Below are 14,540 nucleotides of genomic sequence, written 5' to 3' on the forward strand. Positions count from 1 at the left end.
GCGGCAGGGGAGACTGTGGTCACCTGCCACGTGCATGGCAACACAGGTCCTGCTAGGTCTGAGCCCATGTAATCAGGGGAGACCCCTCACTGGATCCTGACTGTGTGCATGGCGGTGATTGGCAGGCCTGGGCTCTGTGGGGCAGCTTGTGAAGCCTAGGTGTCATCAATCACTAGTATTTTTTGGGTCCCTGCTGTCTCTAGCAGGGGGCTGGGTGCCCTGAGGGTTACAGATTCTGTGCCCCATGCCTTTTAGCTATTGATGCTTGCTTTGTATTCGTAAATCCATTGAATTGTGTTGTACAGATGAATATGGCTGCATTTTACCAAAACCAGACTAGTCATCAACCTCTTGGGTTGCACAGGCAGTGAGAGGGAGGTGGGGGGTTGGGATTTTAATTCATATCTTCTGATGCCAAACCTTTGCTCTTCCTTCTACTCATCAAAGGGCTTTCAGGGTGGCTCAGTGGTAAAGAATCCACTTGCAGTGCAGGAGATGCAAGAGACATGGGTTCGATCCTTGGATCAGGAAAATCCCCTGGAGAAGGTAACCCACTCCAGTATTCTTGCCTGGGAAATACCATGGACAGAGGCACTTGGCGGGCTACAGTCCATGGGGTCGTAAAGAGTTGGACGTGACCGAGCAGTAGTAGCCGCTCATCAGAATGAACGAACGTGCCTTTCCAAGACGGGGTGGGGGAGATTTTGGGTGGAAAGGGAGCACCTCTGGGCCAACGCCAGGAGGAAACGCGCAGACCCTCAGGTTGCTCTCTGACTTTCCTTTCTCCAATCCCTTCCAGCTGCCTGGTCCTCCCCACCATGAACAGCACTCCGAGGGACGCCCCGGCCCCCGGCCACCGCGAGTGCCTCCTGCCTTCTGCGGCCCGGACCCCCTCTGTCACCCAGGTCATGCCGGCCAAGAAGATAACCTTCCTCAAGCGAGGGGATCCCCGGTTTGCTGGGGTCCGCGTGGCTGTTCACCAGCGCGCCTTCAGGAGCTTTGGGGCCCTGATGGACGAGCTCTCTCAGCGGGTACCGCTCTCCTTTGGGGTGCGCTCGGTCACCACACCCCGGGGCCTGCACGGCCTCAGCACCCTGGAGCAGCTGCAGGATGGTGGCTGCTATCTCTGCTCCGATAAGAAGCCCCCCAGGACTCCCGGTGGGCTGGGCCAGCCCCGGGGGAGAAGCCCTTCCGCTCAGCAGTTGAGGGAATTTGAGGCACCGGGAACAGCCTCTACCTGCAAAGGTCTCAAAGCCTCGAGGAGGATCACACTGGTTAAGAACGGGGACCCTTGGCTCCAGCAGACAGTGGTGCTCAGCCACAGAAACACCAGGAACCTGACGGCCTTTCTCAGCAAAGCGTCGGACCTACTGCGCTTTCCCGTGAAGCATGTGTACACGACCGGTGGGAAAAGGGTAGGCTGTCCAGTATACCGTTTCCTTAAAAAGATGTCCGGATCTCAGCTCGAAACACTTAGATGGAACTGGACAGTTATTCCTTTAAAAGAGGCACTGACACAATTGATGTGTGTGTGTGTGTGTGTGTGTGTGTGTGTATTAGTTGCTCAGTTGTGTCTGACTCTTTGCGACTTCATGGACTGTAGCCCGCCAGGCTCCTCTGTCCAAGGGGCAAGAATAATGGAGTGGGTTGCTATTTCCTCCTCCAGGGTATCTGCCCAATCCAGGTATCAAACTCAGGTCTCCTGTATTGCAGGCAGATTCTTTACCATCTGAGCCACCAGAGAAGCCATCAGACACAACTGCTACTGTGTATTAAATAGATAACTAATGAGGACCTACTGGCAACCCACTCCAGCACCCTTGCCTGGAAAATCCCATGGATGGAGAAGCCTGGTAGGCTATAGTCCATGGGGTCGCAAAGGGTCAGACACGACTGAGCGACTTCACTCACTCACTCACTGTACAATACAGAGAACTCTACGCAGTGCTCTGTGGTGACCCGAATGGGAAGGAAATCAGGAAAGAGAGGATGGATGTATATATATGGGATTCCCAGGTGGCTCAGCGGTAAAGCATCCGCCTGCAAAGCAGGAAACATGGGTTTGATCCCTCCCTCTACCTGTGCTTTGCTGGGCAGAAGGGGGTCCTGCAGACCGGGCCCCTTGACTCCACACTCTCCTTCCCCAGGTGGACTCTCTGAAGGCTCTGCTGCGAAGCCCCTCTGTGCTGGTGTGCGCCGGTCTCGAGCCCTTCAGACCGCTGGTGACGGAAGATATCAGAAGAAAAGGAAGTGAACCTTCATCTGGGCAGACTTCAAGGAACAAAAGTGGTGAGTTGGGTCTGGAGGATGCCCAGTTTATTTGCACTGGATGGTGGTTCAGGAGGGTCGGGCAGATATCCTTTGTAAATCATTTAGGAAACCTGCCTTTGGCCCCACACCTGGCATCTCAGTTCTCTAGAGGTCTCTCTTGCCCCTTCCTCCTTCTCATCACATTAACTGAGCTGGACAGTTGACTGGGATAGGAGAGAGGGGAGTCTGGTATTTAAAGAGAGCAGAATTAAGAGACCTTGAGCTCTAAGATTCTAGGCTCTAAAATAAGCTTTTGTTAAGGACCACAGTAGGTATACCATTATGGGCACAGTGAATCGTGGGTATGTGGCATTTGCATCTTTCAAGAGTCATGACTCTCTTAGGCAACAGTGGGGATCAAACAGACCAAAGAAACAAATCACAACCACGGGTCACCCATCCATCCATCAATCTATGCAGCCAGCCATATACCCATCCAAAAAGTCTATGTGCCAGAGGTAGCCTTGGTTATTAAAAAAAAAAAATTAAAGCACAATCAACAAGTACAGAGAAACATTTCAGCAAAATTATTGGAATTACTATGGGCAAATTTTGGTGAATAATCAAAATAACACCCTTTGTGAAAAGCTATTAAGAGAATGACAACAATGGTTTCTGTGATTGTCCATGCCAAGTTCTGGACAGAGACATGTCAATCCCAGCCACTCCCCTGGGGGAACCCTCAGTCTCACTTGATGCTTATGGAGAAGCAGAGCTTGGCAAACTTTCTCCTACCCAGCTGGACTCAATCGAATCTGCTCTTTTGCTGGCCGTAGGCTCAGCCTCCACCAGCCACTCCCTCTTTGCCAAGTGTTAACTCAGGAGATAAAATGAGAAAGTACTAGGGGTTTCCTTTTTTCTCAGGGTCACGTCTTTCTGTCCCCAGTGACCCCCTCTTTTTCCCTTTTTCATGCTGAGGGACAAGTTTAGCTGTCATCTATGTAGGCCCTTCCTTGCCATCATTTATCAACCCCAAAACTTGATGAGTGTTAAGATGATAAATGATAAATCACCAGTTGGAGAAGGCAAAGGCACCCCACTCCAGTACTCTTGCCTGGAAAATCCCACGGATGGAGGAGCTTGGTAGGCTGCAGTCCATGGGGTCACTGAGACGGACACGACTGAGCAACTTCACTTTCATTTTTCACTTTCATGCCTTGGAGAAGGAAATGGCAACCCACTCCAGTGTTCTTGCCTGGAGAATCCCAGGGACGGGGGAGCCTGGTGGGCTGCTGTCTATGGGGTCGCACAGAGTCGGACACGACTGAAGCAACTTAGCAGCAGAAGTAATTGCAAACCATCTTACAGTTATACAATCAGGGGTGTATGCAGCAACTTACTGATTTTATTTCCTGCACTGGGGGTGGGTGTGAAGAGGGCTAGAAGTTAACTCAGGGCACTGATGCTGTACAGCCCACCCTACTGTCTATGAAGAACCTACTCAGTGCCAGCAACTCTGAGGAAGTCTTATATGCACTGCCTTGCATCCTCAAAATAAACCTGCCAGATAGATCTATTACTTTTACAGTTCAGGAAAGAGGCTCTGCCAAAGCTTACACAGCTAGGAAGTGGCAGGGTTGAGATTGAACTCGGACTTCAAGTTCATCTCTCTGGGCTGTACTGGTTCACCACCCGGGAACTCTGCAAAGATTCATTCTAGAATGGTTTCTGTCCTAACTGCTGGTTTGGGAGGTGGCAGGAGTATACAGTATTATTGCCTGGAAAATCCCATGGACACAGGAGCCTGGTGGGCTACAGTTCATGTGGTCATATAGAGTCAGACACGACTGAGATGGTAGCGTACAGAGAGGGGTGTACAGGCTGTGGAAGGCTCATGACCTTGACTCTTCTGCCCTGAAGCCCCCACCAGCAGCTTATTATCTTTCCCTCTTTTCTCTTGCTCGTCATTGTGCGCCAGGGAGCTGGGGGCCCAAGGCCAAACAGAGCGTGATCCACGCACGGTCCAGGTTGGAGAACAGGCCACGGCAGTTCTCCTTGATGTCGGAGAGGTCGGGGCACAGCGACCCCTCGGTGTTCCCGCATCGTGCCTGCATGTGCCCTGCCCCAGACAGGCACCCTCTGAACACTCCTGCCCAGCTCGGCCCCTTGGTGACAGGTGAAGACATCGAGAAGAATGTGAGCGTGAATGAGGATGGCAGCCTATCTGTAGAGATGAAAGTCCGCTTCCACCTGCTGGGGGAGGACCCGCTTCTGTGGTCCAGGAGGCTCGGGAGGGCCAGCACCCTCACCGCGACCAGTGGGGAGGGCCCCGACGCTGGGGAGGTGGATCTGCTTGGCTGTGTGTGGAAGGGCCACTCTGGGGACCCCTCAGAGCCTGGGGCAAGGGGACTGGGGCCCTGCAAGGCGGGAGGGGCGGGAGCCTTTGACCAAGGCCAGCGGCAGCAGGGGTCTAGATACGAGATCTGGATGAACCCCCTGTACATCTCCCAGGGAGAGTGGTCAGCCTCTCGGTGGAGGTCTGGGCTGACCCAGAACTCCCACTCCAGGGCCCCCCGGAGCCAAAGGGTCGCCAGCAGGAAAAGAGGGAGCAAGGACAGGGCCAGCCCTGCCTCCAGCGACACACCCCCTGGAGGCTCTGAGCTAAACTCCTCCTGCTGCTCTGGGTCCCTGGAGGATGCTGTGGCCAGCTGTGGCCCACATCTGGCCTCGGGGGCCGGTGAAGGCAAAGGCGAGGGAGCAGCGCTGGGCTGCAGGGACCATGATGGCTGCCTGAAACCCAGGACCCGCGGCCTGACAGATGCTCTTCCTGACTCCTCTGCAAGCGCCAGGTCTCATGAGGAGTGCAGCAAAAGGGACAAGCTGTCCCAGGGCCGCCCCAGCGAGACTCCCCAGAGGGCCACCCAGCAGGGAGTTCCGGGTTCCCCCACTGTGAGCCCCTTGTCTATAGCGAACAAGGACCCACAGGCAGAGGAGTTTGGACAGGGAGCAGGGCACTCCCAGGCCAGAAATAGGTCTGGGGTGAGGCCACCCTCGACTCGGGGCCCGGCTGCTTCTGGGGATGATGCGGGAGGCTACACCCCACCTTCTGTCTGTGCCTCAGCCCTGGGCAGAAGCAGAAAGCAGGAGAGCAGAGCCAGCACCCTGTATTCAGCCAACAGTTCTGTTCCCAGCCAAGGGGCCCAGAGGGCCTGCCCCAGGCAGCACCACAGCCCTAAGGACATTCACTGCCCAGTCGACTCGTCTGTGTCCCGGCCAATGCCGGGGCTGTCCAGCAGAGACAGGGCCCACCCACACGGCCCCCCACCCAGCCTTTCTGAAAGCCCACAGGGCACCTGGAAGCCTGGTTCCACCCTTCCAGGGCCACCCTTCTCAGGCTCTCTTTATTCCCAGGACACACGCAGGCTAAGCAGCATCCCCATTACCCCTGGGAGCAATTCTGACTGTGTTTCCAATTTCTATCTCCCCGATTCTCCCTCTCCTGAGACTGAAGGGGGCCCTGAGTTCAGGCCGTGCTCACCGGCTCTCACACCTTCAAACACATCCGGCCCTTTCAGTGCCCCAGCTGATGGCCTGGGTGAAAAGACTGGGGGTGACAGATTCCAGCCTTCCTGGCCCTTGGTCCTGCCAGCTGGGTGGCCTGAGGAAGGGAGGCTGGGAGCACAATGGGGCAGCTGCTGTTCACACCTGGGAACATCCCTGGCTCGAGGAGCCTCCTGTGGGACGATACAGACGATACCAGCCCCACAGCTGCAGGGCAGCCAGGGCCCCTCCTCCAAGGCCTGCTGGGTGTGCAGCAGGTACTGTCCCACGCCCCCCAGGACACGGCCCTTGGGCAAGAGGCATCCTTCAGGCAGCCGCAGCGAGGGTGACCGCAGCGCTGATGGGAAGCCTAGTGGGGAGCAGGTGGGGGAGGAAAAGTTGGATGCGTGGCATCCGCGGCCCCCTGGCTCTCAGGGAGCAGCCTCGGGGAGAGCAGTCAGAGCTGTGAGAAGGGGCAGGCCTCGCAGCGGTCCCCAGCTCAGGAGAATGGTCCAAGGGAAGCTCTCAGGCAGAGGAGGAGGCCTGGAGGAGCCAGAGGAAGGTGGCAGTGAGCTGCTGGGAGCTCTGCCCCGAGCCTCCCCAGAAGCTGTGGTCCGTGCGTGGCTGAGCAACATCCCGGAAGAGCCCATCAAACACGAGCTGGAGGACAAGGGCGAGGATGTGGCCGGGCATGGCCTGGAAGGCCCCCAAGAGGACCCTGTGGACAAACATTCCCCAGACAGTCTGGAAAGATCAGTTTGGGCCAGACAACTGCCCCTGGAACAGGCGGCCAGTGAGGAAGCAGAACCAGATAAAGCCTTTCCAGTGGCTAGCAGTGCTAGTCCCAAGTCAGGAGAGGGTATGCCTTGCCGTGGAGTGTCAGAAACCCCTACGGAGGCTGGAACAGGCTGTGGACGGTGGGAGGGGCGCGTGCTGCCCAGCAGGGTCTCCACCTCCTTACAGATCATGAAGGCACTGATGGGGTCCCGGCCGGGCCGGCCCAGCAGTCTGCCTGAAGTGTCCCACTCAGCGGGCAGGAGGCTCAGCCGCTCGGCCCAGGCCCTCATCACCTGTCTCGCCAGGCTCCACTTCTTTGATGATGATGATCTTGGGTCTCCCGCTAGCAAAGTGAGGTTCACAGACTCCCCTCGGTACCAGGAGCTCCTAAGTACCTTCCAGGCCCTGTGGCCAGGGAGTGGCCTCAGGAACACTGAGCTGGAATTGGACCTCCGGGAGCTCGGCTGGCGCCAGGCCCTGCCGGCCCTTGGGCCCCACATTGCAACCGAGGACTTCAGGCCCACGTCCTCCTCTGGGGTGGATGTTGGCAGTGGTTCTGGTGGCTCGGGGGAGGGCAGCGGACCCTGCACTGTGGACTGCAGCTTGGTGTCTGAGAAGATGGAGCTGCCCTTAAGCATCTCCTGCCAGGGGCCTGATTCCAGAACCTTGGGGAACCCAGAAGTTCCGGGAAACCAACAGCTGAGTAGTTATGAGGCTGAGGGTGCTGCCAGTGACGAAGGGGCAGAAAAAAACGGCAGGGAGCAGACGCTTGGGGGTGACCCAGACCAAGGAGATAAAAACACAATGCAGGAAGAGGGGGTACAATTGGAGGAAATAAAAGAAGAAAAAGAAAGAGCAGAACTGCAAGTAGAGGGTGTCAGAGGGTTTCCGGAAGAGGAAGGAATCATGGAACTAGGATTGTCAGGGGCAGGCTCTCAGGATGGGGCTGGTGTCTGGGAAAATAAGAGCCTGAATGAAGAGGAGCCAGGACACCCCACTGCCGTTGCCACACAGAGCTCTTCAGAGAGGAGAGGGAGCTCGCCAGAGCCCCCCAGGAGCCTCAGCGAGAGGTACCTGGATGCCAGTGGGAGTCAAAGTGGCCCCAAAGCTGAGCCCCCTTTGGAGAAGTTGCTCGGAGCAGCTGAGACTGGCTGTGGGCAAACCCTGGACAAGATCACCCAGGGGGCTGGTGATAGGGGCACTTGCAAGGGCCGCAGGGGGTCTCTGATCTCGGACCCCGTGTGGGTGTCCAAGTTGTTGAAGAAGATGGAGAAGGCCTTCATGGACCACCTCGCCACTGCCACGGCCGAGCTCTGCACCCGCTGGGGCCTGCAGGGCAACCACCTGCTGGACCAGATGGTGGCCGAGCTGCAGCGGGATGTGGGCCAGCGGCTCCAGGACAGTGTGGAGAAGGAGCTTCTCAAGGTCCAGAGCTGGGCAGGGGGCGCGGGCACGGGGCTGCCCAGGGAAGCCCTCCACTGGGAGGCGTCCCTGCAGACCGAGCAGCGCAGGCGGCGCCTCCAGGCCCTGCGCAACCTCTCGCCCTTCTCCGAGCAGATGCGAGGCCGGGGTCCCCCCTCCTTCTCCCTGGAGGACCTGCCGATCTTCAGAGGAGCCCTGGGGACCCAACTTGCGGTAGAGGCCAAGGGGGAGGAGTTCTGTCCCTGCGAGGCCTGCGTGAGGAAGAAAATGGCTCCCGCATCCCCAGTGGATGCTGCGGGGTCAGCCAGCGCACCCATCAGAAAGGCCTTCGACCTGCAACACATTCTACAGAAGAAGAAAGGAGGGTGTGCTGATGGAGAGACAGTGGAGGTGGCCCCCGCTGTGGAGAGGGAGGTGGAGCCCCTTCACAGGGACCCCTCGAGGACAAGCACTGTCCGGGGAGCTGATGGAGACCCTGAGCTGGGATCAGGCCAGGGCCCCAGAGCGGAGGAGGGGGACCAGACCCTTGGCAGGGATGAAGACCCCTGGGGGACAGAGGAGGAGGCGGGTGCTCAGGAGGAAGAGAGGAAAACAGAGCCCTGTGTAGGCAGCGACCCCTGGGAGGGGCTGGGGAGGGGGGAGCAGGGCATGGGTGGTGAGGAAGGAGACCTGGAGGAGGACTGTGGGGCTGAGGACACTGGGGAGGCTCATGGCCTGGGGGGAGGTGGCCCGGGTCCATGCGGACAAGATGCTGGTGCTGAAACAACAGAGGCCCTGGAGGCTGCAAGGGAGGAGCGGTCAGAGACAGGAGGAGGACATGGAGGTGACGAAGAAGGGGGCCTTCAGGTTGGCCTGGGATGTGGCCAGTCCCGTGAGGCTTCTGGAGACAGGAGCCCGACCCCAGGGGCAGATCCCCCTCAACAGCGGTCAGGCCCCAGGTCAGGCCTCTCTTCCTTCAGCACGTCCTCTCTGGGGAGCTGCTCTCTGCTCTCTCAGAAAGGCTCCGAAGATGAGCCATGGGACAGATGCATGAGGAGCACTGAAGACCAGGCCATGGACATCCCTGATCCAGAGAGAAAAGTCACAGGCATGTACCCAGAAAGCTCCGCTTCTGAGCAAGAAGGAGCCCCATCAGGCACCAGAACTCCAGAGCAAGGGACAGAGAAAGGTCTGAGTCCAGAGCAGAGCAAAGAGGAGGGCCCGGCTCCAGAGCAGGAGACAGAGGAGGGTCCGGCTCCAGAGCAGGAGGGAGAGGAGGGCCCGGCTCCAGAGCAGGAGGGAGAGGAGGGCCCGGCTCCAGAGCAGGAGACAGAGGAGGGCCCGGCTCCAGAGCAGGAGACAGAGGAGGGCCCGGCTCCAGAAGAGGGAGAGGAGGGCCCGGCTCCAGAAGAGGGAGAGGAGGGCCCGGCTCCAGAGCAGGAGACAGAGGAGGGCCCGGCTCCAGAGCAGGAGACAGAGGAGGGCCCGGCTCCAGAGCAGGAGGGAGAGGAGGGCCCGGCTCCAGAGCAGGAGACAGAGGAGGGTCCGGCTCCAGAGCAGGAGACAGAGGAGGGCCCGGCTCCAGAAGAGGGAGAGGAGGGCCCGGCTCCAGAGCAGGAGACAGAGGAGGGTCCGGCTCCAGAGCAGGAGACAGAGGAGGGCCCGGCTCCAGAGCAGGAGACAGAGGAGGGCCTGGCTCCAGAGCAGGAGACAGAGGAGGGCCTGGCTCCAGAGCAGGAGGGAGAGGAGGGCCCGGCTCCAGAGCAGGAGACAGAGGAGGGTCCGGCTCCAGAGCAGGAGACAGAGGAGGGCCCGGCTCCAGAAGAGGGAGAGGAGGGCCTGGCTCCAGAGCAGGAGACAGAGGAGGGCCTGGCTCCAGAGCAGGAGACAGAGGAGGGCCTGGCTCCAGAGCAGGAGGGAGAGGAGGGCCCGGCTCCAGAGCAGGAGGGAGAGGAGGGCCCGGCTCCAGAGCAGGAGACAGAGGAGGGCCCGGCTCCAGAGCAGGAGACAGAGGAGGGCCTGGCTCCAGAGCAGGAGACAGAGGAGGGCCTGGCTCCAGAGCAGGAGGGAGAGGAGGGCCCGGCTCCAGAGCAGGAGACAGAGGAGGGCCCGGCTCCAGAGCAGGAGACAGAGGAGGGCCCGGCTCCAGAGCAGGAGACAGAGGAGGGTCCGGCTCCAGAGCAGGAGACAGAGGAGGGTCCGGCTCCAGAGCAGGAGACAGAGGAGGGTCCGGCTCCAGAGCAGGAGACAGAGGAGGGCCCGGCTCCAGAGCAGGAGGGAGAGGAGGGCCCGGCTCCAGAGCAGGAGGGAGAGGAGGGCCCGGCTCCAGAGCAGGAGGGAGAGGAGGGCCCGGCTCCAGAGCAGGAGGGAGAGGAGGGCCCGGCTCCAGAGCAGGAGGGAGAGGAAGGCTCAGCTCCAGAGCAGGAGACAGAGGAAGGCTCTAACTTAGAAGCCAAAAAAGTAGTGAAATGTCTCGCTTCCACAGAAACACAGTTTAGAAACCTCCCCATGGACCGGACAGATGGCTTTGACCAAGATGACTTAGATTTCTAGAGAACTACTTGGGAGACAGTCCTGAGTCAGAAGTTCAATCCACTGAAGATGCGCAAAGGACACAGGCAAAAATCAAGGACTTGCCAAGGACATGACCACCCCTCACTGCCCTGGGTTCTAAATTCTGAGGCCCCATTGACCCATCCACCCACCAAGTGAGGGAGGGTCTCAGATCTGCCTGGCTATCAGAAGTCAGCTCCCCTCCATATGCCTGCTGAACCCAAGAGGATGGAACTGGCTGGCTGTAGTCCAGGAGAGATTTTGTTTGTGTGTTTTTTACCAGCTAGAGTTTCCCTCCTTCTTCTGCCTATTGATCTCCAGTTATTTCTCTCCTTGGCCTCTCCTGGGCAATGACCTCGCTCAACTTTGAAGTGCTTTTTTTCTAGTCTTGACTATATTTGGTGACTCTGGAGATATGGATGCTTGGGAGAAGAAGATAAATTCAGTGTCATTGGACAAAATTTGTTTTTGGCTCCAAAGGCTGTATCTTTCCTTAATTCATATATGTATATATATATGCTTTTGTAATGAAAAATATTGGAAAATGCAAAAAAGCAGAAAGAAGGGAAAGTAGTCACGCATAATCCCATCCCTTAGGGATAACTGATATTAGCAATTTGATGCATTTCTTTCCCATCATTTTTCTAATTGATAGTTGTGCTCATCCTTATTACTTCCTTTTTTTTTAAACTTAACATAAGAAATTCCCCTTTTAATCTCAAAATCTTCATAAACCTATTTTTAATACCTGGATAATGTCTTTAATGCCCAAATAATATGAGACTATAAAATGCTTTTTCACCATTTCCATTTGTTGACTATTTAGATGATTTCCATTATTTTTTCCAATATATATGGGATTTTCCATATATATAATTAATTGTATGTGTGTGTGTGTGTGTGTGTGTGTATACACAAATTTTTTTTTGCCCCGAATGGCAGATGATTTCCTTAGGATAGTTTCCCAGGCACGGAATTACTAGGTCTAAAGATACCAACTTTTGAAAAGTTCTTCATATCTTCCGCCAAATTGTTTTTCTAAACATCTAAGTTGTACTAAATTACATCACCTGGCCCACTACATTCTCATCTGTGTTTGTTAGAGTCATTAAAAATGAGAAAGCCTTTGCTAATTTTATGGGCAAAAATAGTACCTCATTTTGAGTTGGAATTATTTTAGCTATATTTTATTGCTAATGAGATTAAAGAGTTTTCTAGTCTTTATAAAAAATCTGTTTACACATAGATTATATGTGTATGTCTTTCGCCCATTTTCAGCTAGGATTCTAGCTTTTTTAGATAAATAGATTTACATGTGTCCTTTATAATTTCAAAATCTCTATTTGTCATTTTTGAGGTTGAAAAAAAAAATGCCCTTTCTCAGCACATTTCTCCAGCAAGCCTTGAACTGGGGCTGTCCTTGCTGGTTCAGAATCTCCTTCACAGGTTCTCACCAGCATTCCCGTCCACACGGGACCATTTTGTGTATTCAAAATTATTAAAATGAAGGTCTGTGCTACAAGAACAGGTACCGTTTACTGGTTGTTTAAATATAAATATAAATGTAAAAAATAAAATAGATATGTTAATAATAGAAAATAAAGCAAATGTTGAGTGTAGGCTGTGTCCTCACATCACAGTCATCTGTTCTCCTCTATATCTGAGTGCTGGAGATGTTCTTAATTTGACATGTTTATAAAAGTTCTTTCAGAGGTGAGTTTTTAAAGTTTTTACATGGAAAGTATATATGAAAAAGAATATGTATAAATGTACGTATCACTGAATCACTTTGCTGTATACCAGAAACTAATACAACATTGTAAATCAACTATACTTCAATTTTTAAAAATAAATATTTAGAAGTATATATATGTATGTAAGTGTATATGCACACACACACTTATGTATATATGAACTGGTTAGGCTTCCCTGGTGGCTCGGATGCCTGCAATGCAGGAAACCTGGGTTCTATCCCTGGGTTGGGAAGATCCCCTGGAGAAGGGAATGGCAACCCACTCCAGTATTCTTTCCTGGAGAATTCCATGGACAGAGGAGCCTCGTGGGCTATAATCCATGGTGTCGCAAAGAGTCGGACACGACTAAGCGACTTGAACTCACTCATCTTGGTCAGAAACTCCTAGTGAAACACATTGCCTTGTAAGCTTGGATTAGGTATAATGGTATTTAGGATTGTCCAGACCTTGTAACTACTAGTTGACATGGGGCTTCCACTGTGCACCTCTTCTGTGACCTGAGGTCCTCAGTCATTTCCCAAGAGATGTTTCAACCTCTTTGCTTCATAATCTGCTATCTCCTCAAGTGACAGAGACAACCACCCCAGCTCTTACTGACCCAGCACGTCACTAAAATGGCATGTTCGTCTCTGGTCAAGAGAAGAAAACGAAAAGGTCGTGGGACTTGGAGACAGATGACCAAGCTCATGTCGCAGTGACAGCATTAGTGAATGGGTACCTGGTGGTGTCCCTCCTCTGGGCCAGTTCTGTGCCCTCCCCTTGCTTCCACACCCTCACTCCGAGTCCCCACCGGATCCCACCTGTTCCTTTATTCCTAGCAGGGTTTACAGAGCCCTGCCCTGTCCTCCATGTCCTCCTGGGTTAAATGTTTAGACCTGGTTGGTGGCGGTGGGGGAGGGGGGCACTCATAGCTCAAGGCACCCAGTCATTAATGAGGAAACCAGTTGAAGCCCCTACAGGTCAAGAGAGCACCTAGCCCTCACCACTACACCCCCACTTTCATCTAACCTCCCATCCTATCTCAGCTCATCACACCCCTCTACCCTTGGTCCTGAAATCGCTGCTGGTTGTGGATCTTCCAAACACTAGTAACCCTTTCTCCTGAGATGGTGGTGGCCCACAGTCCTAATGATGCCCCCTGACTCAGTGAGTATCTCCCCCTCAAGCCCCTCGCTAGTCCAGCTCTGGCTTCCCATCCTTTCTGCCTGCATGTTGCATCCAAACACCGACGTCTCCTCATTCCCAGCCCGCTGGTCTTTTTCCTTCCTCTCCCCAGAGGACCTCACGCACTTTTGCTGTTTCTGCTCCTTCTTTGGTCCGAGGACTCCCAGTGAAAACCCATGATCCCTTACTGCACCCCTGAAGCATATCCAGAAGATACTTCTATGCATTAATACACGGTCACCTGCCGCCGCTTTCTAGCTGAAGAAATGAGTTCAGAGGGAAGTCACTCAAGGACATGTGCTGGATAGATCCTGAAGCCATGTCCGAACCCAAACCTGACGCTCATAGGCCTGGTCCCTTCTTCCATGCAGCCAGGGCCTGAGTCAAGGCCTGACAGACTGCTTATACGCACCCCTTGGGCTGGGCTTCAACCTCCGGCTCCTCCCTTTGGATCGCCATTTCCAGGGATCACCTGGGGGAGGTTGGGCTCCACTGAGCCACACCTCTGGCGACCTTGCCTGCCCTTGGCTTGGGGGCTGACCTTCCGAGTTCACACCTTGTCCTAGCCAGCATCTCCCTACTCCAGGGCCCACCCTCCTTGGCCCGTTCCTGATAAACAAAGGCGAATTTATGGTTTTCCACCTGTGGGCAGCCTGGGAAAAGCATTGAATATTTTTGTCAATCCCAGCAACTGGTGTTGCGGCATGCAGGGGCCAGCAGGCTAAACGCCCGGCAGCTCTGGGCCAGTCTCTTACCAGGATGAGTGGTCCCACCCCAGATGCCACGGGTATTACGACTGCTGCACTTTACGGCCGGCAAGACTGAAGTTCGGTACAGTGGATTCCCCAGAGCACAGGGCCAGGGCACACACAAGCATTTCTCTCCTGAGTCCTGACTCTCCCATCATATCCGAGAAGGAATGAGATGGCTCCCAGCCCTCCCGGCTGAGTTGGGAGCACCTGCCTCAAGGCGAAGGGATGAACTGGGTGACTTCTCAAAGCTTCATCATCATAGCAGTTCTGGGAAAAGACAATCCTAGGGTCAGATGCCCTCTGGTGCAATGAATGGAAGGTGGGAAGGATGAAATTTGGAAGTGACTCA

At 54.9% G+C, this 14,540-nt stretch overlaps 1 protein-coding gene across 1 annotated transcript in view; it reads left to right on the forward strand.

Annotated features, from left to right (window-relative positions):
• Positions 1-672: 672 nt before the first annotated feature.
• Positions 673-14,540, forward strand: part of RP1L1 (RP1 like 1) — a 41,556-nt gene continuing 27,688 nt past the window's right edge. Inside the window, exons 1-3 of the mRNA XM_061427016.1 lie at positions 673-1,415; positions 2,148-2,289; positions 4,229-9,217. Of these exons, the coding sequence (XP_061283000.1) occupies positions 819-1,415; positions 2,148-2,289; positions 4,229-9,217 (5,728 nt within the window). The 5' untranslated portion in view covers positions 673-818. The remainder of the gene's footprint in view (positions 1,416-2,147; positions 2,290-4,228; positions 9,218-14,540) is intronic.

This window comes from Bos javanicus, chromosome 8 (assembly GCF_032452875.1).
Source record: "Bos javanicus breed banteng chromosome 8, ARS-OSU_banteng_1.0, whole genome shotgun sequence".
NCBI classification, from domain to species: domain Eukaryota; kingdom Metazoa; phylum Chordata; class Mammalia; order Artiodactyla; family Bovidae; genus Bos; species Bos javanicus.